General features: G+C 52.2%; 4 protein-coding genes across 4 annotated transcripts; 2 read left to right on the top strand and 2 right to left on the bottom strand.

Moving 5' to 3' along the window:
- Positions 1 to 7486: 7486 nt before the first annotated feature.
- On the bottom strand, positions 7487 to 8991 carry HRG_08361 (uncharacterized protein; the record flags this gene model as incomplete). Its single annotated transcript, XM_044866832.1, has 4 exons — positions 7487 to 8362; positions 8623 to 8820; positions 8887 to 8914; positions 8975 to 8991. 4 exons carry the CDS (start codon positions 8989 to 8991, stop codon positions 7487 to 7489), a joined length of 1119 nt encoding a protein of 372 aa, XP_044717719.1.
- Positions 8992 to 16668: 7677 nt separating this feature from the next.
- HRG_08360 (mitochondrial carrier protein) lies at positions 16669 to 17840 on the top strand (the record flags this gene model as incomplete). Its single annotated transcript, XM_044866831.1, has 5 exons — positions 16669 to 16771; positions 16833 to 16853; positions 16927 to 17058; positions 17130 to 17277; positions 17339 to 17840. The coding sequence occupies 5 exons, from the start codon at positions 16669 to 16671 to the stop codon at positions 17838 to 17840; spliced, it is 906 nt and encodes a 301-aa protein (XP_044717718.1).
- A 205-nt stretch (positions 17841 to 18045) lies between these two features.
- HRG_08359 (uncharacterized protein) lies at positions 18046 to 18509 on the bottom strand (the record flags this gene model as incomplete). The annotated part of the gene is made up of 3 exons (XM_044866830.1): positions 18046 to 18189; positions 18253 to 18441; positions 18492 to 18509. 3 exons carry the CDS (start codon positions 18507 to 18509, stop codon positions 18046 to 18048), a joined length of 351 nt encoding a protein of 116 aa, XP_044717717.1.
- A 787-nt stretch (positions 18510 to 19296) lies between these two features.
- HRG_08358 (metal homeostatis protein bsd2) lies at positions 19297 to 20426 on the top strand (the record flags this gene model as incomplete). Its single annotated transcript, XM_044866829.1, has 4 exons — positions 19297 to 19317; positions 19375 to 19794; positions 19857 to 19961; positions 20016 to 20426. The coding sequence occupies 4 exons, from the start codon at positions 19297 to 19299 to the stop codon at positions 20424 to 20426; spliced, it is 957 nt and encodes a 318-aa protein (XP_044717716.1).
- Positions 20427 to 21664: the final 1238 nt, after the last annotated feature.

Raw genomic sequence — 21664 nt, 5'->3', positions numbered from 1 at the left:
TAGAGTAAAGAAATCTCTAAGACTCGCATTTATAACCTAAAGCCTATAGAGCTATATGCAGACTAAGTAATTAGATAATTGCGCAGTTAATTGCTCTGCTAATCCTTTACTACGTGCTGCGCGTGCTTTAGGTGTGTGCCCTCGTCCCCGTTAAATTACCCTTCTTACTTTTAAGGTAAACTATACGTTGCCCTTAAGTAATACTTACCCTTAGCGCGGAACTATAACTATCGCGATCTATATTAAAGTAGTAAAGATATAGTCTAGGTCTTAGTTAATATCCTTAGGCGTTTAAAGTATTAGCTAGTATAGTCTTAGCTAAGATATAGTCTTAGCTTTAACTAGCTTTACTTTTACTTCTTTCTACCTTAGGGCTAGTTTAGGTGCCTAGGCTTAGGTATCGACCTATAGTATAATAGTCTAAAGGATATAGTCTAACCTAGTTAGGTCTAAGTTAGGCCTAGTTTACTATATCTTAGTCTTTAGTATTACCTAAGCTAGGTCGATAGTACTATCCCTTTAGCTATAGAAAAATCTTATATACTCCCCTCTTAAGGTAGCGAGTTTAAGTTATAGTCTTATTACCTCTTATATAAGTTATATCGCGCTATCTAAGGTTTTATTATATCTATCTTAAAGCGGGTAATAGATATTAAAGTCCCTTACTATTATTATAAGGTACTTTAGTTCGATTATACTTAGGTTATATAATACTTTAGCCCTTATAGCCCTTAATAATAAGTAAATCACTTATAGTTTAATACTATCCCTAAAAATTACCTTACTTTAATTTAGTCTAAACTAGGGCGACTAAGTCCCTAGCCTAAGCCTTTTATATATATATAGCGTATACCTCCCCTCCTTATAGACTAAGCTATAAGGCGCCGCTTTAAAAGGGAGGGGCCGCTTCTTAGTATAGCTTTTACTTCCTATAGTACTATTAAGTTAAAGCTAGCTTAGTAGTAAAGCGCTAACTAAGCTAGCTTATATCTCTTTTATATATTCTAAAATAGTACTTTTAGTTATATATAGGTAGGGTTAAGGTAAAAGGGGTTATTTATATAGGGAGGGAGGCGCTCTATCTCTTAGCGCTTCTCTATTTACTATACCTATAAATATCGTTTATACTTAGTTTAGCCTCCTTAGCCCTACTAGCTAGCGGGTATTTTAAGCTTAACCTCTTATCTTAGCGCGGTTTACTTAGTCCTTACTTTTAGACTATAGTCGATTTAGGAACGCCCTAGGTTTCGATAGTAAGGAGTACCTATTACTTAGCGTATATCTAAGTATTCGCGAACTATTAAGGTCGTTATAAGTAGTTTTCCCTTACTTTTTCCTAGGCTTTATTCTCTATAAGGTAAGTCTAGGTCTATAATAAGTAGTCCCCTTAGTATAAGATATAGTTATAAGGAATTTCGCCCTTCTTAGCTTTATATTTATCCTTACCTTTATTATATACTATACTCCTATATTAGCTATAAAGTTATATTAATATATACCGCTTAATAATATAGCTATATCTATAATAGTTATAGTACCTTTATAATTAAACTAACTTATTATAGGGTTTATATTAAAAGATTTATACTTTAAGGACTAAGCCTAGGTTATAAAGCTTATTAGCCTCCTTTAAGCTACTAACCTTAATAAGTATAGTTATCGCTATTAATATCTTAGATCGGGGGTATAGCGCCTAAGCTTAAAAGACCTTAACTTTATTTACCTTTATAATCTTATAAAGTAATCGCTCCTTATTTACTATTACTACCTTTAAAAAGATATTCTTAGCGACTATTATATACGCGCGGTAGGTAATCGTAGCCTCTAGTTTAAATATAGCTTTAACCTAGCCTTAGTCCTTTTAATAGGCTCTCGCTATAGTATTAAATATAACTACGATATCTCTGCTTTAAAAGCGCCTTACCGCTATAGCGCTTATAGTTTTTAAGGCTATATTTACTACCTTTACTATATCCTTTAGTTCGCGGCTTAGGATTTTAAGCGGTGCCCTAATAAAGACTATAATAATCTCGTATTTATAGCGCGGTAAGACCTATTTTACTATAGCTTTATATTAAGTTAGTCCCTTAGTCTTAGCTACGACCGCGGCCTAGGTTCGCTTAAGGCCCCCTAGGCCTAAAGCGATGCCTAGGCGGAGTTCTTCTTTAACTACCTCCTTAATTATATCTTAGATTATTATCTTAAAACTCTTATCCGCGTAGAGTACCGCCGACGACGCGCTACTAGCGCGGCTCTTTACCTTAAAGAGCCGTTTAACTACTACCTATACCCTACTAAACTATATACTTAAGATAAAGCCCGCGAGTTTATTATATACTACTTTTTCTATAAGGTCGCTTAGCGCCTAGGCTAGTATCGTATTACTACTTTAGGTTTATTAACTCGCTTTATTAAGGTATATAAATTTAGGTAGCGTCTCTTCGCGCTATACGCTTTAATTAAGCCTAGTATATTAAGGGCCGCTACTATATTTACCTACCCCTTAACCTTAGCGTAGTATTATTACTAAGGGTAATTAATACTACTAAATTAATTCCTAGTATTAGTTAGTATTTTAGTCGCGATATATACTTACTATAGGCGTATATCGGTTTTACTAGAAGTTTTTACGCGGCCCCTATTAATAATATAGTCTATTTAAGAAGAGGGTATTATATATTATTTACTAATAATTTTTCCGCGACTAATTATATATGGTCTATATAAAGGTTCTATTCCCTTAAGTATAGTATTAAGTATTATTTAAAGTTATATTTCTTTAAAAGCTAGGTAGGGGTATAATATAAGGGCTTTTACCCTATATAAGCCTAGACTAAGGTCTAGGCTAAGTCTATATATAAGCAGCCTCCGCGCTTATATAGGCTAGGCCTATACTTCTCTTTCTTTTCCCTTTTATAGATTATTAACCTTCTTTTAATAGACCGTATCTAAGCCTACGCCTCTACTTACTTTATAATAATACCTACTTATACGCGCCGGCCTTTTAAGCTAACGCTATAATAAGTAAGATAAGAGGCGCTACCTGATAAGTATAGCTAGCGCGCGCGTACTAATATTAGCTACCGCCGTAGCAGCGCTTAACTTAGTTAGCGTAGAAGAATAGGGTACTAACTAAGTGTCTAGTAGGTCTGGTCTACTATGCTAAGGAAGTCTTCTCCCGCGGTGCTTATTATCGAATCGGATGCAGGCTAGGACGTTAATATCCGCGAAATTATGTCTAATTTTAATAGGTATTTTATACTGTTCCTACGGCGGATTAGCTCAACTCCGATATCTACTGGTGGCTGGAAAGCAAGCCTTATTAGAAATTCAAGCGAGAAGTCGACCGAGCGGACGATAGAATACAATCTAGACGATCCGTGGCAAAGTCGCTACTAGGATATTTTATCGATTGGTCACTGTCTTAAAGATGAGCCGGGTAGGGAATTCAATCTTACATTCCCTGACCCGTATGCTCCGGCCGGCTACGACTTCTTCGGCCATACCCTAGACAATGAAAGGGTGATCCGAAAATCAGGTGGCACCGTCTGCACAACAGCATATGCTATCAGTCAAACTGGTGCTGCAAAACTACTGCTTAGGTCTGCCATGGACCTTGATAATCCGGTTGATGAACATATGAGGAATATGATGGCCGATGGTACCCTAGTGACCTATAGTGTGTCACCAGTCCTCATAGCTCAGTGGGGGTATGTAGAAGGTATCGGAATGGAAAGCCGTGGTGCCAATAGTGATATTAACGGCAATGGCCAGTCGATTGACGAGCTTACGGAAATGAAGGGCTGGGATGGGTTATGGAAGTCCAATACTGTCTGGAAAGTTAAGGGTCCCTATCCGGCTGATGAAATGGCGCTAGAAGGAGCTGGGAAGCGTATTTTTCGAAAGGGGTTATAATTAAGAGTAAGATACCTATTGAATAGAATATGATCCTAACGTTAGAAAGATAAATAGACGATAGAAGGGAAGAATAAGGTAAAAGGGGCCACAGTTAAGCTTATTAATTATTATACTCTACTTACTAAGGAGGAGGGAGTTGCGACTAGGTTACATGACACCAGCCTCGACAAGGGCAGCCTTAAGGTCGTCCAGGTTCTCCAGCTTGGGAAGAGGCTTGCCTGCATTGAAAACCCTATAGTTCCCGGTCTTTATCTTTAAATGCGTCTTGTTACTCTAGCAGACGCAAGGACGAATATATGCCCATAGATCAAGAACCAATCAAGGACCTTTCAAGCTCGTTGAAGTCCGTCGTCTTGGCCCAGCGCAAGTCAGGGTTCTGGAAGTTGGTTCCGACTATGACGGTACCTTTCGGAATTTGGAAGTGACCGTGAATGAGGTGCTCCGTATTGAGGTTTCTTTCGACGGCCAACGTCTAGAACTCAAGGAGGGTAACATAGCCTGTACGTAGGCCAACAGGGGTAAAGGGCTGAGTTCGGCCAGAGGCCAGCCATAGCTATTGAGGCTGTAGGTTGCCGTAGAAGTTGCGGATCTACTGTAGCCTCTGTCATAGGATATATAATGTTGTTGGTCCGTGCCTACGGACAGATTGAAGCTGAAACTCGAGACCTTCACCTCGGGATTTACTTCTTTCTTCCTTGGCTCTAGATAGACAACTTCCAGGCGGCTAGCATCTCACGGAAACTTATTGCACTTCGTCACCTAGTGTCCTCATACAGAAGATGCCTACAGGAGTGGCTGCCTGGGAAGCTGCCATGGATAGCGGCCTGGGTAGAGGTTAACACTTGCAAACCCACCGGAACTCATCTTGAGACACAGTCCATTCTGTTTCGCCGTACCCATCAGAGTCAATACTTACTCCTCTGCTCTTCTCGATACCACTATTTAAGCGGAGTGCTTATCATTATATATCTCGGAGGAGAGTTGCTAAAATTATAGAATTCGTCCTTGTTACCGGGTTGATCAACTCAACGGAGGAAAAGCTTATTAAGCGGTCAATTAACTCAACCGAGGGCTGAGGTTGAGTTGGTTGCTTTAATCGCCACCCTAGGGCCAGACGAGCCGGTAGTCTTAAGCGAGCCCTTTTCTGAGGAGGTGCTTATTTTAAATATAACTTTTAGGCGATGTTTAGAAGTATGCGTGAACTAATTGTGAATTGCATCTCAATTGAGCAGATTTTTGGTGTAAGTAAAGTTGGTCAATTTTGTATGGGGCGGTGGCATTTTATAAGGAGCACAAGCACGACTAAACAGAGAGTGAAGAACTGGGATCGATTAATTCCACTGTTGAACTCTAAAGAACTCCTCTAGTGGGCTGTGGTTCCCCCCTCGTCCTTATATAGCGCCTGCCGCGCGTTGCGACTCCCACTTTGGTTTCAGATGACGCAGCCCAGGTCTTTAGGCGCGTGACATATTTTCGCTGAGCATAAGGTGGCTGTGAGCAAAACGGGGGTGTTAGGTGGTACAGAGCAAAGCAGTTTTAAGATTTTTTCTAGCCCTAAGCCTATAGTGTCTTTCTCTATGTCGTTATGAATAGCTTATCCTACCAAAAGTAGTTACATAGCGTTATTCAAACGAGGGTGTGTAGAGAACGATATAGCTTCTCTTAGAAACTATCGCTCATGCTCTAGCGATTATTAGAAGGGCTCTTGCAGTCGTAAGACTTTTAATTGTGCTTTTTATAGTTAGAAGTGCAGAATATCTTATCGACGTCATCGCAAGTAATATCTACGATAATTTATTAGTTTTATTCGTTTAGAGAATCTTATGCTGCCTGTATTGGGATGGAACGTACGGCCGCCGCCAGACTTGCTCTGTTCGGAGCACTTTTCAAGGCAGCTATCCATAAATTCCCTATCGCGCTCAAGGACCCGGCAGATAGCCTTATTGACGTCCGCGCCTTTGGGCTCATGCTTGCACTCGGGCGCTTCGCGGAGGCACTTTAGAGGGCAGGCGAGATCACACTTCGCCTGCGGCTTCTTCTGGCCGTAGCCGCCGTGCATATCGGCGAGGGCGAGCCCGAGGATGGTGTGAAAGGCTGGCCCGGAGTTTATTCAACAAGCAGGTGCCTAGATGTTGTCTATCTAGAGCTAAGGAGGAAAAGAAGCTGAACTCGAGGCGTAGCCTCGAGTGCGAGCTTATATTGCCCTTCTCGGAATGTTCTCGCAGCTTCTGGGTCCGCGGGCGGCCGGTGTTGCCACCGGGCACGACCCACCGGACCCGGTACAACCGGGTCCACCAGCCGGGCACAGCCCGTGACATTACCCCCCTTGTCCCCTCCGACCAGGTCGGCGTCTGCGGGGTTCTTGCGTTCCTGCCAGCGTCTCGTACCTCTCCTAGGGCCATCATTGGTCTTGATTGGCCCGTACTTGTCCTCGAATGCCTTCATCGCAATTGTTCCTTGCAACCACTCAACTGGCTCCCAAGTCGGCTCTGCGTAGCCCGTCCATCGCACTAGTGCTTGCCTGAATTCCCTCGTCCCCGCTTCTTCCATCTCGCGCAGAGAATCTCGTCGACATCCCACAGATTCGTGCCGGACTCATCTTGTACCGGTGGTGGCTGTGCGTCATCTACCTTTGGCCAGGAGCCGGATCTTGATGCGCCCGCCGCAAAGGTCAACATGAAATCGCGGGTAAATTGAGCCACGAACATCGAGCTCAACAACGTGCGAACTAATTACCTTCGTGACTGTGTACTTGTGATGCAGCCAGTCGAGCTTCTTGCACGGTCGTGGCGATCTGTAGTTTGCCATCGAGAGCCACACCTTGTCACCAACTTCAAATCGCTCCGCAGGCTGTCGCTTTGCGTTGGCAGCCTCTTCTTGTTGTTGCTGTGAGGAGGCCATCACTGCTTGCATGTACTCATTGACCTCCTGCAGGCGACTGAGTAGGCTATCAGCTCTGCTTTCCTCTCTATGCCTCGGTGGCTCTTCCGATTCCTCGACGCTGATGGGATCGACGTGGTAACCATGCTCAGCGAAAAAGGGGCTGATCTTGGTCGCTGCGGATTCACGATTGTTGAGTGCCAGCTGCGCGGCAGGGAGCAGTTCTCCCAGTCGTCCTGCACGTACGACACGTAGGCTCTCAGGTAGGCCTCGATCTCCTGGTTCATTCTCTCTGGCCCTCCGTCCGTCTGAGGATGATAGGCCGTGCTCAATTTCTGCGTGACACCTGCAAGACGGCAGAACCTCTTCCAGAACCTACTTAGCCAGTTGCTCCCGCGGTCGCTGACGATGGACCGTGGCATTCCGTGAAATCGGTAATGACACTGGAGAAAACGGTTTGCACACGGCTCAGCTTCCATGTTGTCCATCACCTCGAGGGTCACAGCCTTTGTCAGTCTGTCCACAATCACCCACAGGTACCTTGCCTTGCTCGGTCCAGTAGGCGGCAGATCTGTGATGAAGTCCATGGACAAATGGCTTCGGGGTCGATCTGGAATCGGCAGAGGCTTGAGAAATCCCCTTTTCGACTGGCGCCAGATGTGTGCTCTGCCGCAGGTGTCGCAATTGGCTACGTACCGGCGAACCAGCTGGGACTGCCCAGGCCAGTAGAATCGCCGAGCCACAATAGCCAGCGTACCTTCCTGCCGGGATGACCGGTCGCAACAGAGTCATGCGACTGCTGCACAATGCGGGTTCTCAACTGGTCTTTCTCAGCTTCCTCCTGGTTACCCTCCTCTCCGGATCCACCCGGCACCCAAATACGGTCTCTGAATGTCAGCCTTTTGCCTGCGTCGATCGCACATTCTGAAATCTGGATCTTCAGGCCCAGCGAGGGCGGGAAGGCACGCTCGCGATCGCGGACTGCCTTATAGGCTGCCCGGAATATCGAGTCCTTCGCCACCGTTTCGTCCCAGAGTTGCTGCAGGTCCGCTACCTCGAAGACCTTCATCTTCGGCAGGGTGGATGCCTCTGAACAGTCAGAACTCATCGCGTTGATACATGCTCTTGTCGATGATGGAATGGCACTATCCGGTATCAACTGTATCATTCTTCCTTGTTCCCGCTCGTCGTCAATGCCCTGTGGCTTGTCTTTTGGCGAAAGTCGCTTCGAGAAGAAGGCGCATGCGTGTCGACGTCCATCTGGGCCTTCCTGCGACAGGACGCCTCCCAATGCGTAGCCTGAGCAATCCGTCTCCAAAAAGGTCGGGAGGCTCGGGTCCCACTGCTTGAGCACCGGTGACTCGCAAAATCGTCGCTTCAGCTCCTGAAACGCCTCGTTCTCCGCTCGTCCCCAATGAAAGGCAGTTCCTTTCTTAAGCAGGGCATCCAGAGACTGCGTGATCTTGGCATAGTCGGGGATGAAGATCCGGTAATAGTTGGCGAAGCCCAGAAAGCTTCTGACACCCTTCACCGTGGTCAGGGCCTCCCATTCGCGGATGGCGCGCTGCTTTCGGGGTCGCAGGCGATTCCTTTCCCTGCGTTGACGATGAACCCAAGGTATTTGACCTCTTGTACCGAAAACTCGCACTTCGCTGGGTCTAGGTGCAGCCCAGCGTCGGCGAGTGCTTGGAGAACTCGTCGCACCTTAGCCTCATGATCCGCCTTCGAACCGCTCGAGTAGATCAGTACATCATCCAGGTACGCTGTGACAAAGTCGTCCAGCCATTCGCGCAATACACTGTTCATGTATCGTTGGAATGATGCCGGGGCGCCGCTCAGGCCGAAAGGGCACACGAGCCACTCGTAGAGCCCAAACCTCGTGCGAAATGCAGTCTTTCCCTCATGTCCCGGAGCCATGCGGATCTTATGGAAAGCGGCCACCACGTCCAACTTGGTGAACCACTTAGCCTTGGCCAGATTCTGCAGGGTCTCCGCGATGAGGGGCAGTGGGTATCGGTCGCGCTTGGTGATTGCATTCAGCGCTCGGTAGTCGCAACAAAATCGCAGCCCTCCATTCGGCTTCCGCACGAACAGCACCGGCGCGGCAGCCGCTGAGCTACTCGCTCGGATGAATCCTCTGTCCAGCAGGTCTTTCAGGGTCTTTCGCAAGACCAACAGCTCTTCTCGTGACATGTTGTAGAGTGGGCCCCACGGAAGGGGTGGCTCGTTGCCGTTCTTGTCAGGCTGCAGGTTGACTTCATGATCCACACCCGGTCGATGTGGCGGCAGCTTCATTGCCTCTCCTGGTGAGAATAGGTCGCGGAATTCTTTCAGCACTTCTGCCGGGACCTTCTCGCTCGGATCGACTGGCGGCTTCGGCTGAAGCGCCTCTCTATATCCGACAAACTGATTGCATGAATCGAGATCGCGTTGCACTTCTTGCGTCTCTTTGCGCGTCGACACTCCGCCGTGAATACGGCTGCCGACACGAGTCTTGCGCTTCGAATCGCGCGTATCTTGGCGGGCTCTTCCTGCCCAATGAGGCGTATCGTCACACCTGCCCTCCCATGGTACATTCGCTGCTTGGCAGCATCGTACACGACGTGATTTCTCTCCATCCAAGGCCGGCCGAGGAACATGTCCTGGCCCAGGCTTGGGATCACGTATGCAAAGACACGTTCGTCAAATCCAGCTGTCTCGACCACAACAGCCACGACCCTGGGGATATGACACTCTTCGCTGACTCTGAGAATCCCCCAATTTCTCGTGGTTTCGAGTCGACGAAGGGTATCCGCAGCTTCCGAACAAGGGCTTCGTCGATCACGGCATAGCAGTCACATCCACAGTCGACAAGGGCGCGTATTCGATAGCCTCGGTTTACCCGCGCGTTGACTAATACAGTCCGACTATTCATTCGTGGCTTGAACGCTTCCCAGTCCCGGATGTCTGCCTTTGCAGGCCCCGGCGCCCGCTTTCGCCCCGGGGCTAGTCTTTTCCCGCCGACTCGTCCTCACTGGATGCTGCGGTTGATTCCGAATCATCTGCGGCATCGGGCTTCTTCATGCGCGCAGCTTTAGGTCGCTGTTGCTTCCTTCGCCAGGAAAGACCACCTGGGCTGGGCAGTCCACGATAAGATGATCCGTCCGACCACAGCGATAGCAGCGGCGCTCATCCTTCGGCTTCTTATCGACATGTCGACGACCCTTCGACTCGTGGCCAATACGGTTGATGTCCGTCATCTTAACATCTCCGTCGGGGTCCTCCGGTTCCTCCTTGGGTCGTTGCCTTGGTAGCTGTTGAGGCGTCCGCTCAGTCGACGTCGGCTGCCTACCGGGTTTCAGTCTCTCCAATCTGCCCGCAATTTCCTGAACTCTCGCAAGCCATCCCTGGTAGTCGTCGGGTAGGACGGCTGTGACCAAACTCTCTTGGAGGCGTGCATTTATTGCGTTCTCTAGAAATACGATCTTTGCACTGTCCGGCCAGTCTGCTCCCCCGGCTTCAGCTAATGCCTGTTCGAATCGGGAAGGAAGGACGCGGGAGGTTGGTCTTCGCGCTGCCGCATAGTTCTCAGCGTGGCAGCAGCGCGGGATTGGATGTTGCTGTCCTGGTAGGTTCGGTCGAGGTATCGCATGAACTCTTGGGGTCGTAGCTACCCCAGGGCCTCCGCGGCGTAAAGGTAGCGACCACTTGCTGTGGTCGCTCGTCCAAACATGAGTTGATGAGGTACCAAAGTTCGCGATTTCCACTGTAGTAGTGTGCATCAAGGTCCAGCTTGTCTCGCATCTGCCTGGCCCAGGAGGAGTAGCTCTTCCGTGAGCCGTCATACTTGGGTGGGTTGGGCAACGGTTTCCGCATTCCAGTACCGCAGGTTTTGGGAGGGCGTGCCCAAGCCAGGCGTGCTCTCGCCCAATCCTCGTGCCACTGGCGGCGATTGCAAGTCGGCGCTCTGCGGCTGCGCTCGCCCGAGTTGCTCCATCAGCAAGGAAAGTTGGTCCTGTAGAGGGCTGAGAGTCGCATTGACCGCTTCTTGAATGCGTTGGTCAATCCATTGCTGCTGGAGACTTGGGCTCTCACTCTGCTGGTCCATCCTGACGAGCAGTCTGCAGCTTGCGGTATTTAGAAGGAGCTCTAGATATGTGAAAGGCTGGCCCGGAGTTTATTCAACAAGCAGGTGCCTAGATGTTGTCTATCTAGAGCTAAGGAGGAAAAGAAGCTGAACTCGAGGCGTAGCCTCGAGTGCGAGCTTATATTGCCCTTCTCGGAATGTTCTCGCAGCTTCTGGGTCCGCGGAGCGGGGCCGGTGTTGCCACCGGAGCACGACCCACCGGACCCGGTACAACCGGGTCCACCAGCCGGGCACAGCCCGTGACAGATGGTAACGATAGCGGTAATAGAATACTTCATTTTGAAGACTTGGAGTATATAAATTCGAAGAGTTGATTTATCGAGGCTAAGAAAGTTTGGTTGTGCGATTTGTTGTTGAGTCGATAGAGAGGAGGAGAGTGCGAGACTTAATATACGTCGAGAAGACGACTAGCAATATCTTATATTCTAGTTATTTACATAGTATATAACTCTCGAGTATGTATTCCATTCCACGGCAAAAGTAATGCCGTCGCAGGAAAGGATGTGTTGTTCTGTACAACTGTATAGCTGATTCCAGGCCCATACCACTCGGGCTCTAGCTATTTCCTGTCTTAGACCACTCGTAAAATATAAATTAGCCCTAGTAGCATTCGCAACTAAGAAAAAGCAGTAAAGCGCAGCTCGTAGTCTTAAGCTAGTAGCTCTTATTAGTAAGAGCGTCTCGGTCTACGAGTAAGCTCTTCCGATTTTCCGCGTCAAGGGCGAGGGCGAGGTCCCGATAAAACTTAGAGACAATATAAAGGCTTAGACTCGATTTCTAATAGGACATTCGATAGAGCATATAGTGCTAAGTCGCGTCTGGAATCCTTGAAACTAAGAGATAAATAGAAAGCAGAAAGTCAGGAAGTCTAGAGGCAGCTATATGCGTCGCCGAGCGGCCCAAGCCTCGGGTTTCTGTTGCCGATCTTGTTACAACAGGCGTAACTCAAGTCGGAGGGCAATCTCACTTGTCGTTCGGTGCGCTAGGGAGGGAGGGAGGCTGTATGTATTTGTATTATAGGAGCTGCTCTCTAGATTGCCGTCAGGCAGGTATATATCGCGACGGCCGATTGGGAGCGAAACCTAGAAACCCTGGGAGCGAGCGCCAACGTGTCATGTCATGCAGCACAACGTGTCAATAGAAAGCAAGGAGAAGGTGAGAATTGACGGAGGAAGAGCAGATAAAATGCAACGCGTAGAATCCAGTCTTGAGGCATGGCTTGTTCACCCTCCTTCGCATTATCTGCGTTAACTGTAGAGCATCTAAAGCTCTGGAAACCAAAGTATAGCGATGTCTATAGTTCGAGTCGAGTTGACATGGAGCTAGCTCCTGGGTGACGTCTCAATAAGGACCTCGAAGCCGGAACTATCCATTTACCCGTCACGGCCAGGGCCGCATCACTGTCGGTGCTTGGGCATGTATACCTAAATGTAGCGTTGCTGAAGTGAGTCTTGAAGAGGACGCTGTCTGGCAGTGCAAGTTTTGGCTCTTAGTCACTTACACACTTTGACACACTTTGACATCAGCCGTCGTCGTCGTCTCGGCGCCTTTTGCCAGGTCCGTCATCCAATCACCCTTCATCTCCCATGCACGACATGCTACCTCGGGGCCAGGCTGATCCCAGGTGGCGAATCGGGCGCAAGGCAGATCGCTCGAGCGCCGTGGTAGCCGGTACACCCACCACGCCCCAAGCTGCACCTGTTCTGTGCACTGCCGAGCAGATTCCCCCGTTCCACAAGATTCGCGAGCCAGACGACCTAGAGACCCTTATCTTCTACCTTCCTTTCCCTGTCTTCTTCTCTCTAACTATACCTAAGAATGCTGTAACACTATGCTAGTGATAATATGTTAATTTATTTTCTGCTTAGAGACTCAGATAGGAAGTTTATTCGTAGGTTTCGCGAATATTTTATCTATAGCTGCCTACCATCGTCCTATAGAAGGAATACGCATCGCAACTATAGATACCGGACACTACGATAAGGTCTATTGCTTATCCTATTGCTTTTTCGAGTAGTATTCGGAGCACCCTAAAGCAAAGGCATAAAGAGGCGCTACCTAAGTAAATAGTGTATTGCTCGCCCTTATAGCGTTTCGAGTAGCTGTTATTTTATCTGCTTCGAACTGAGCGCCGCTCCATCTCCGCCCCCCCAACTATATCGTTGATAATCGCTCGAGGCCCTCGTGGTAAGATATACGCAAATAAAGGTCATACCGCGCGAGGAATACGTCACCTAGTCCGGGTACCTCCAGGCCTCCTTTACCTAGCAAAAAGGCAAGTGCTTCCGCGAGTAGGTCCCCTCCGGTAAGGGCAAGACCCCGGTCGAGCTTCCCCTATATCTAGGAGGCCCTTCGTAGGTTCTAATATAGGCCTAAGAAGATATAGTATACGCCTCTTAATATTATCTAAGTCGCTTGCCTAGCTAGTTCCGTATATGCCCTCCCGTTAGATATCGTGGGATTTCCTTTTCTTTCGTTATACCTGCGCTATAGTTCTTCTACTTAGATAGGGTTGCCAGGGCATATAGCGGGAGAAGGGTAGAGAGAATACTGGCAGTTGAGGTGCTTTTCTAGGGGAGCATTTTGAAATTCTTTGACCTTGATGCTTGGTTTAGCTTAGAGGCATCCATGCTGGCTGGATTGAGCTGATGTGGGTGTCGATGATACCGGCCGAAGGGTAAGCGTCGGCAATATCGATGGCCCAGATGCCCGTGCAGAAATTCCGCGGCTCGATTCGTTTAAACTCGCGTTTACGCTTCAATACCAACTCCTCTCAGCAATCCCTATAAGATATCGTCAATAACACCTTGACCCACAGCCGTCTCGGGTATATGCGGCTGAGCGCTGCGGCTTTAAGCAGTCGTCGACCCGCCGTTGGATCGAGATCGAGGTCACAATCACAAAATTCCGATGGCATCATACGATTCTGCCGCGTCCAGGAGTGGAACCTGAGATCTTGTTCCGTTCGGCGTATGTATTCCTAGCCCGCCAAATGAGTCTTAAAGACTGACCAGTCGTATGGACAATGAGGGTGGCAAGCCGATTTACGAGCCAAGCATCGGGACGTCGGGGGTGGGGTGGCTGGCGACGGAGTGACGCGGCAGGCCGACGGACCTCGCCGTGGCCAGGGTGCGTCTTGATCACCGCGGCCGGTTGCAGCCTTGAGCCGACGACGCGGCATACATATGTGCAAGGCATGTCCCACAGGCGAAGTACGGAGTAAGAGGCGGCGAATCTGGCAACCGATGTGTCAACTCCCTGCAATGCCACCCCCACGCGTATCTTTCGGCATCCAAGGTGCAAAAGAATGAAGCAAGGCCAATGATTATGATTACGCAATATCTGATGCATCAGACCTTTCCGGAGATGGTGTTGAGAGATAATATACACATAAGTGACATGCAACAGGCACACCAAAGCATCGCTGCTTTTGAGGTTCGAGAACAGTGGCTGAGAATACGCTGGAGCGTTCTTTTGTGCAATGTGCCTGACAGCCCCTTCAGTCAACACCCTTGAGTAAGACGACCGCAGTTTGTACCAGACACGGCAAACCACCTGCAGTCCCACAATGTGGCCCGCTCTAGGCTGTCCGCTGGGATCGTTTGAAACCAGTTCAAGGAATGCCGGCCTATCTGAGCCGTCCTGTAAGCCGCAGCACCAATAGAGCTTACATATATCGACCGAATATGCATGCAAGTAGTACTTGAAAGAGGAGAAGCGGCTCGGATGGACGTCCAGACCAGTCACTTAATCAATATGACTTGACAGTTCTGCAGCAGTGGCATTTCTCCGTTGTATGCCAGGTATAAAGGAGTCGGCAGTCGTCCTCCTCTTGTTGTGCATTTGAGTCACATTGAGGTCTACCCATTTCCCAGGAACTCTACTTCTCTACTCCTTGCTCAAATCAACATCTTCCGCCACGCGAACGTGTTTTTCAAGATGAAGAATTTTGCCGCCGTCCTCGCCATCCTGGTTGGAGCCGCCATGGCCGCACCCACCGAGGCCGGCCCGGGCATCTGCCTGCGTGCCTGTTTTCCTGAGAGAACTCATTGCGCTGTCGGATGGGTACGTTTCTAAAGAACAGGGCTCATGCTTGGTTTCGTGGCATGGATTCGTCGACTGACTGTATACCGTGTGTTCTTTAGAAAGCCACCAAGCTTGTAAGGAAGCTCCACCTCGGCACTCCCATCATGGAGAATCATGAACTGACATCTAGCGATTCAAGGGCGAGTGCTGGACGTGCTGCACTGGAGGCAACCCAGAGTAGGATCGGCCGGCACAGGTTGATGGAGCGAGTAGGACGGTCGGGCCGCCGTGGTGTATATAGTGCATGTCTTTTTCCAATTCTAGCGGCATGTACTTTGCTTAACAAACCTACACCGTGCAGTCTCAACTCGGAAGCTCCTGAAGGTGTCGACCGTGGCCAATGGTGCCTCTGAGCTCAAGTCTTGGGCGATGAAGGGGTTTAGAATGAAAGGGACACAGTTCCGTCTCTGAGAGCTGCAAGGTTGGGCTCCACGCCAACCCAGCGAATCATGCGCTTCGAGTGATACTCCTCTCCAGCATGTCATGGGAAAATTACCCAATGTAAATGAGCTTTGGCAATATCTGTGTGTGTGTGTGTGTGTATTTTCCGTCCAGCGGCCGTAAGGCCGCTCAGGTCCCGGTGGGGCACAGGACGTGCTGAGCTAGGCTATCGAGAAAATCCTGCCACAGTAGGCCTCACCCAGCGCTTCTTGCAAGGCCTCGCAAGGGCGAGCTGTCGGGCTCAATCCCCGGAGACGGCTTTCTACCCTCCACCGGTAGGTTGTCGCTAAGCCCGTCAATACAAGTGTCCGTGGCTATCCTCTGCAGCCAGCCTTCCCGAAGTCCATCCAGCATTTCATCGGCTCTAAGGCGCTCAGTGTCGGAGCCTGGTGCCCGTCAGCGGGTCGTCCAGGCGCGTGGCGATTGCCACAATGGTCAACCCTTGGTTTTGTCCGGTCAGAATTCTCTCGCTCTCTCGCTAACGCTGCTGTCGCAGTCCATGCTTCGGTAACCAGGCGATGGAAATAGCGCAGGAGCGGCGGCAGGGAAAAACCCTCGAAGGAATCAGAGGCTGTCGTGCAGCTTGCCTTCAGGGAGAAAAACCTGCGCAACCAGCCACCGTTGTTTAGAAGGGCGGGCCTTCCAATACCCACAGCTCCTTGGTTCCGAAGGAAGCTGTGAGGTCCGTGTGGACGTGTTGTCGAGACCGGCTTTGCAGAGGAATATGAACTCTCCTAATGTCTTCCTCTGTGCTGTTAGGGCCACGATGGACCCGGGCAGCAAAAGCGCGGTCGGGTGGCCTGCAAATCCGGCCCCCTGCTAGCGAGCCGCTAACAGCTCTGACGGGGGAAGAATTTTTACAGGGGAGAGTTGCTTTGGCAATATCTAAGAGCCTCAGGTGCCTGGTATAGGGTAGGTAGCCGGCTGGAGATTGGATTCGAGCCGAATCATCAGAGGCTCGCTCAGTGAAAGTCGATGGGCAGTCCTTGATAAATCGTCGGGTCGAGCTGAGTAACTGTGTAAAGGAGAGGAGCCGAAACCATGCCCGTCAAGATGTGTCTTCAATCATCCGCGTGGAGCCGGGCCGGCATCGGAACCGCGGGCGCCCCACTTTTCCCCCGGGCGTCAATGCTCGCGCCAGCTTTAATTGCAGCCTGGATTCCCCGACCTGCAACTCCGCGTCGAGCTCGGGACAGGAGCCAGACAGCCCAGCAACCATGGCGTCGCTGCCTCAGGATCCGGCGCATCCCGAGAAGAAGAAGAGCCCGAGTGCGCTGCGGTCCATCGTCGCCGGGGCGACGGCCGGGGCGATTGAAATCTGTACGTCTGCCTTCCTCGTCTCTTGCTCGCGAGAGTCTCTGCTGATGCCGACGGCGCCCAGCCATTACCTATCCTGCCGAGTGTACGTTGCCGACCACATAGCTATTCAGCCACGGCCGGGCAGACCGCGGCGGAGCGCTGACACGCGAGCGCAGTTGCCAAGACCCGGTCACAGCTCAACAGGCGCTTGGCCGAGGGCCAGAAGCTCCCATGGCCGCCCTTTGGAAAGCAGTGGTATGCCGGGTGCACGACGCTCATCATTGGCAACTCGGCAAAGGCCGGCATCCGTACGTGGCGTCCTCCCCCTGGCCGCTGCCCTCGTGCGCCGCCAGAGCTGACAAGCACCGCCATCACCCAGGCTTCGTCGCCTTTGACCAGTACAAGAAGCTCCTCGCCGATGCCGACGGCAAGCTCACCGGCCCCCGGACCGTCCTGGCAGGCTTTGGCGCCGGCGTGACCGAGTCGCTACTGGCCGTGACGCCGACCGAGAGCATCAAGACGACGCTGTGAGCCATCTCCCTTGCCACACGAGGGCCATTGCTGACCCGGAATGCCTGCCACGCGCAGAATCGACGACCGCAAGTCCCCCAACCCGCGGATGCGCGGCTTCCTCCACGCCGTGCCCATCATCGCCCGCGAACGCGGCGTGCGCGGCTTCTTCCAGGGTTTCGTGCCAACGACGCTGCGGCAGGCGGCCAACAGCGCGACGCGCTTCGGGTCCTACACCTTTCTCAAGCAAATGGCCGAGTCGTACACGGCGCCGGGCGAGAAGCTGGGCGCTGTCGGCACCTTTGCCATTGGCGGCCTGGCCGGGCTCGTCACCGTCTTCGTCACGCAGCCCCTCGACACCATCAAGACGCGCATGCAGAGCATCGAGGCGCGCCACATGTACGGCAATACATTTCGCTGCGCCGCCCTCATCTTCCGGCACGAGGGGGTTCTGACCTTCTGGAGCGGCGCCTTGCCCCGGCTGGCCCGGCTGGTGCTGAGCGGCGGCATCGTCTTTACCATGTACGAAAAGGGCATGGAGCTGATGAACCGGCTGGACCCAGAGATGAAGTACATCTAGCATGGCTTGGGGGCGGAGAGGCAGACTTTCGGACGGGAGGCACGCGCCTGGCGTTTGGGAAGGCATAGAAGTGCGGATCATGGGATGCATGTGCAAGGAGCCATCCATAGAGACGACCCAAACTCGTTTGATGGTACAGGCTAATTGTACAGACGCATGGCTTCACCTGCGCATTCGAGGCCTAAACTTGTGCGTCTGCGGCTGTCTACTCGAGGCGGATCATGCCTGACAGTCGTTTGCCCAGCCTCTCGAGCCAGGTGCGTCGCGGCGCCTCCTCGATTTCCCTGACCAGGTCCTGGAAGTACGTCGGCTGGCTCTTGGGCTCGAGCATGGGTCCCATGAGCTTGTACTGAAGTGGGCGAGGCTGTCAGCAGCTGCTTCGAGTCGTCGAGTCCATGCAGGCGAGAGTTACCCGGTCGCGGAACTTGTCCTGCACCAGAAACTGCAGGGCGCGGGCCTTGAGAAGCTCCTCGGCCTCCATCGAGGGCTTGTAGGATTGGAAGCGCTCGTCGACGACCATGCGCAGGACATCTTGGAACTGGTAGTCGGGCCGCAGGTCCTGCTTGGGCCATTGGGCCAGGGCGTCGGCGTAGACACGACGCTGGAGAAGTCGTCAGCTTGGACCAGGAACAGACGAGCATGCGTGCGTACCGCTAGTGACCGCGACATGGCTGTCTGCGTTGACTCGGCCTGCTGGTTGCCATCAACAAGCAACTGGGAGTGGAGCGTTTTTCCATCGACGCATGATGCGATCAATCAATTATCGGAGCGCCGCACCGTGCGAGAGAGCACATCTCAGCCGCATCCGCACTCGGTTGAGCCATGCATCCCCCAGCCAAGCCACAAGTACCATGGAAGCGCTCGATGTCACCTGGCTAGATGTACTCCGTACTGTACTGATATCCGTACAGTGCTGTTTGTTGATGCCTTAGGCAGACAGGATTGCGGCGCAGTTAACCGGCCTCGGCTGTTCGCACTAGACAAGTCCCGCGCGCAGCGCATTCTAGCGGCTGGTGCAAGCGCCGTTCCAGTGAGTTCCAGCGGGCCCCCGCCCAGCCGCCCAGCCGCCGTGACCCAGTGACTGGCCTCTGTTTCGTCAGCTGGCTCGTCGGATCCTCGACGCCGAACCCTCTCGTCACCACTCTCGTCTCGACTCAATCCATCATCCAACTTGTCTCCTAGGCCCTCCTTTGTGCCCGTCCATCCCCGCTGACGCCGCCGCCTCCCTTTCCTTATCTTCCTCCCTTTCTGCCGACGCCATTTTTCGCTCCCCAATTTCTCTCCCGCGACCGACCGGGCTACCGCCCCTTGGCCCCTCGCCCCTCGCCCCCTTTGCCCTCGCCCATCTCCGCGCCGGTCGCAGAGACTCGTCGCCCGAGGCCTTGAAAAAGGCGGCCTTTCGCTACTGCTGCCCCGTCGCCCCTTGGCATTCGCCGACGCGACTCTATTTCTTACCATGCCTGGTCAGTACGAGAGGGTACGTGTTGTGACGACGGAGAAGACGACGACGGGGACGGATGCTAACCTTTGACAGGTAAATGACCGTGACGACGAGGACCCCGTCGACAGCTCCCCCGCCGAGCCCAAGGCTCAACATGCCGTTCCCAGCTCGCCGCCTCCCTCGTTTCATTCCAGAGCCTCGTCGCCCAATCGCCGCGGATCCGCCGTCGACCCTGCGCTTGCCGATGCCTTTGACGCCGATGACGCCAGCGACGACGATGACGAGGCCGACGACAGGCAGAGACTAGTACGCCAACCCGTCTCGCCCCTCACCGCATCGCCAGGTCACGATGTCACACGTTTCCCACCGCCCGGAGAACACGCGGATGCGCACGCTGCCTCGTCCGGCTCTCGCCCGAGACTCATGGGAGGCGGAATCGGCACCGATGGCGTCTTTGCCAACCTATCGGCGCGGCCGGAACGGAGGGGCTCTGAAAAAGAAGAACAACCACCGGTGAGTAATGTACCCACCAGTCGCTCTCGCTCGATGCGGTGCTGACGGGGCGCGATGCACAGACGTACGAGCAAGCAGCCGCCGACGCCGCTCCGCCGTACTGGGAGACAACTATCTTGGCGCCTGGCTTCGGCGGGCTAGACGAGGTCTACGTGGACGGCATGCCCGTCGGTTCCGTCTTTTCCTTCGTCTGGAACGGCATGATTTCCACCTCGTTTCAGCTCGTTGGCTTCCTCCTTACATATCTCCTGCACTCGACACACGCCGCAAAAAACGGCTCCCGCGCCGGCCTCGGCATCACGCTGATCCAGTACGGCTTCTACATGAAGGGCTCGACGGAAGGCGAACCTCCCGCCATGAGCGGACCCGACGGCTACGCCGCGCCACCAGACCCCAACTCGCACGACTTTGACCCCGGCGAAGTGACGGAGGGCGGGAGTGGGAACTCGGTCATTACGGGCGGTGAATGGATGTCGTACGTGCTCATGGTTGTCGGCTGGTTCATCCTGATCAAGAGCGTGGCCGAGTACCTGAGGGCCCGTCGTCACGAGCAGCTGGTGATGCAGAGCCCCGACCGCGGCCTGGGGGTACCGATTATTGCCGAGGGGGAAACTGTCGAGCATGTGGTATGAGATGGGTGGGCTGATGATTTTTTCAAGAGTACCTGGGCGCTCGTCCAAGGCGTGCCGGGAGGGGGCGTCTCGTGGTAGTTCAAGAGCGGGCGAATGGGGGACAGGACGGGACAATCGCAGATGGAGTGTCGCCGGGGCTGTAGATGGGACGGCGAGTATACATGCTGGCATACAGCGTTTTCAATGTAGTGACAAGGCACGCGATGGCATTCGTTCGGTTTTTTTGTATGCCGAACCGGGACTCGGATGGAAGGGGGACTTGGCTTGACAGCAGGACGCGCAGCAAGCAGACATGACATGCCCTTCTTCCCGGTGACTTTGTTCGAGTATAGGCGCCACTAAGTGCATGTGAAGGGACACGGGGTTCATGTCTGGCCAGCGCTTGATGCCGAGATGGGCGAGACGGCTGTTGACGGGCTTTGTCGAGGGATAAAAGGATATTTAGGACCTTGTTGATGCAAGCACCTGCAGGAGAGTCGTCTTTGGCGTTAAAGAGGTCTCAAACAGGGGTCGAGGCTGAAAGAAGCATGCCTTTGGGGGCAGAAACACCAATGCATGTCTCTACTAGCCAGTGTACCCCGAGGCTGTATTTGTATGTAGATGATCTGTTGTATGCTTATGAAATTGGACAATTCCACAGCGGGCGCGGTAGGGTTGACGTTGCCCAGATGATGATGCCAGTATATATCTGGACCCGGGGACTCATGGTGAGCCGTTCCCAGAGAGCATCCCTTTCGCTCCCTCAGTAAAAGGAGACAAGTATGCTCCAGCAGGCGAGATGGTCCGTAGCCATCGTTGTCGCTCGTTGCCGTTGGCTCGGCGGATTATATGGGCGACTTCAGTGGTGGCGAAGCGGTCGCCGAGTCGGTCGGGGACGTAGGCACCTGTCATGGTCGGCCTGGAGGAGAGAAACTGCGTGGCCAGAGACTTGCGGTGCCGAAGCTGGGGTCCCGGGTAGCGTGCGAGCTGAATTTGTCGGCAAAGATGCATGGCAGATCTCCTTTGGTGCTGACGGTGCGCTTCAAGGCACGAGCGGTGGCCGGGGCGGCACCGACGGCGTCCGGCTGCTCATTCGAGGTCGAGGATGTACGGACTTGCGTCCGGACAACCTCAACTATCCAGCCAAAGGTCACCGGCGGCCCCAGGGCGTAGGCTTCTTGTTTCTCCGGAAAAGGTCTCCGGCCCAAACTCTCTCCAGCCGTGAGCGTCTTTCGCGTCCAAGCACGGCCATGTGTCAC

The sequence above is a fragment of the Hirsutella rhossiliensis genome (genome assembly GCF_020360975.1).
Source record: "Hirsutella rhossiliensis strain HR02 chromosome Unknown scaffold00010, whole genome shotgun sequence".
Classification (NCBI taxonomy): domain Eukaryota; kingdom Fungi; phylum Ascomycota; class Sordariomycetes; order Hypocreales; family Ophiocordycipitaceae; genus Hirsutella; species Hirsutella rhossiliensis.
This window is presented reverse-complemented; position numbering and strand designations above follow the sequence as displayed.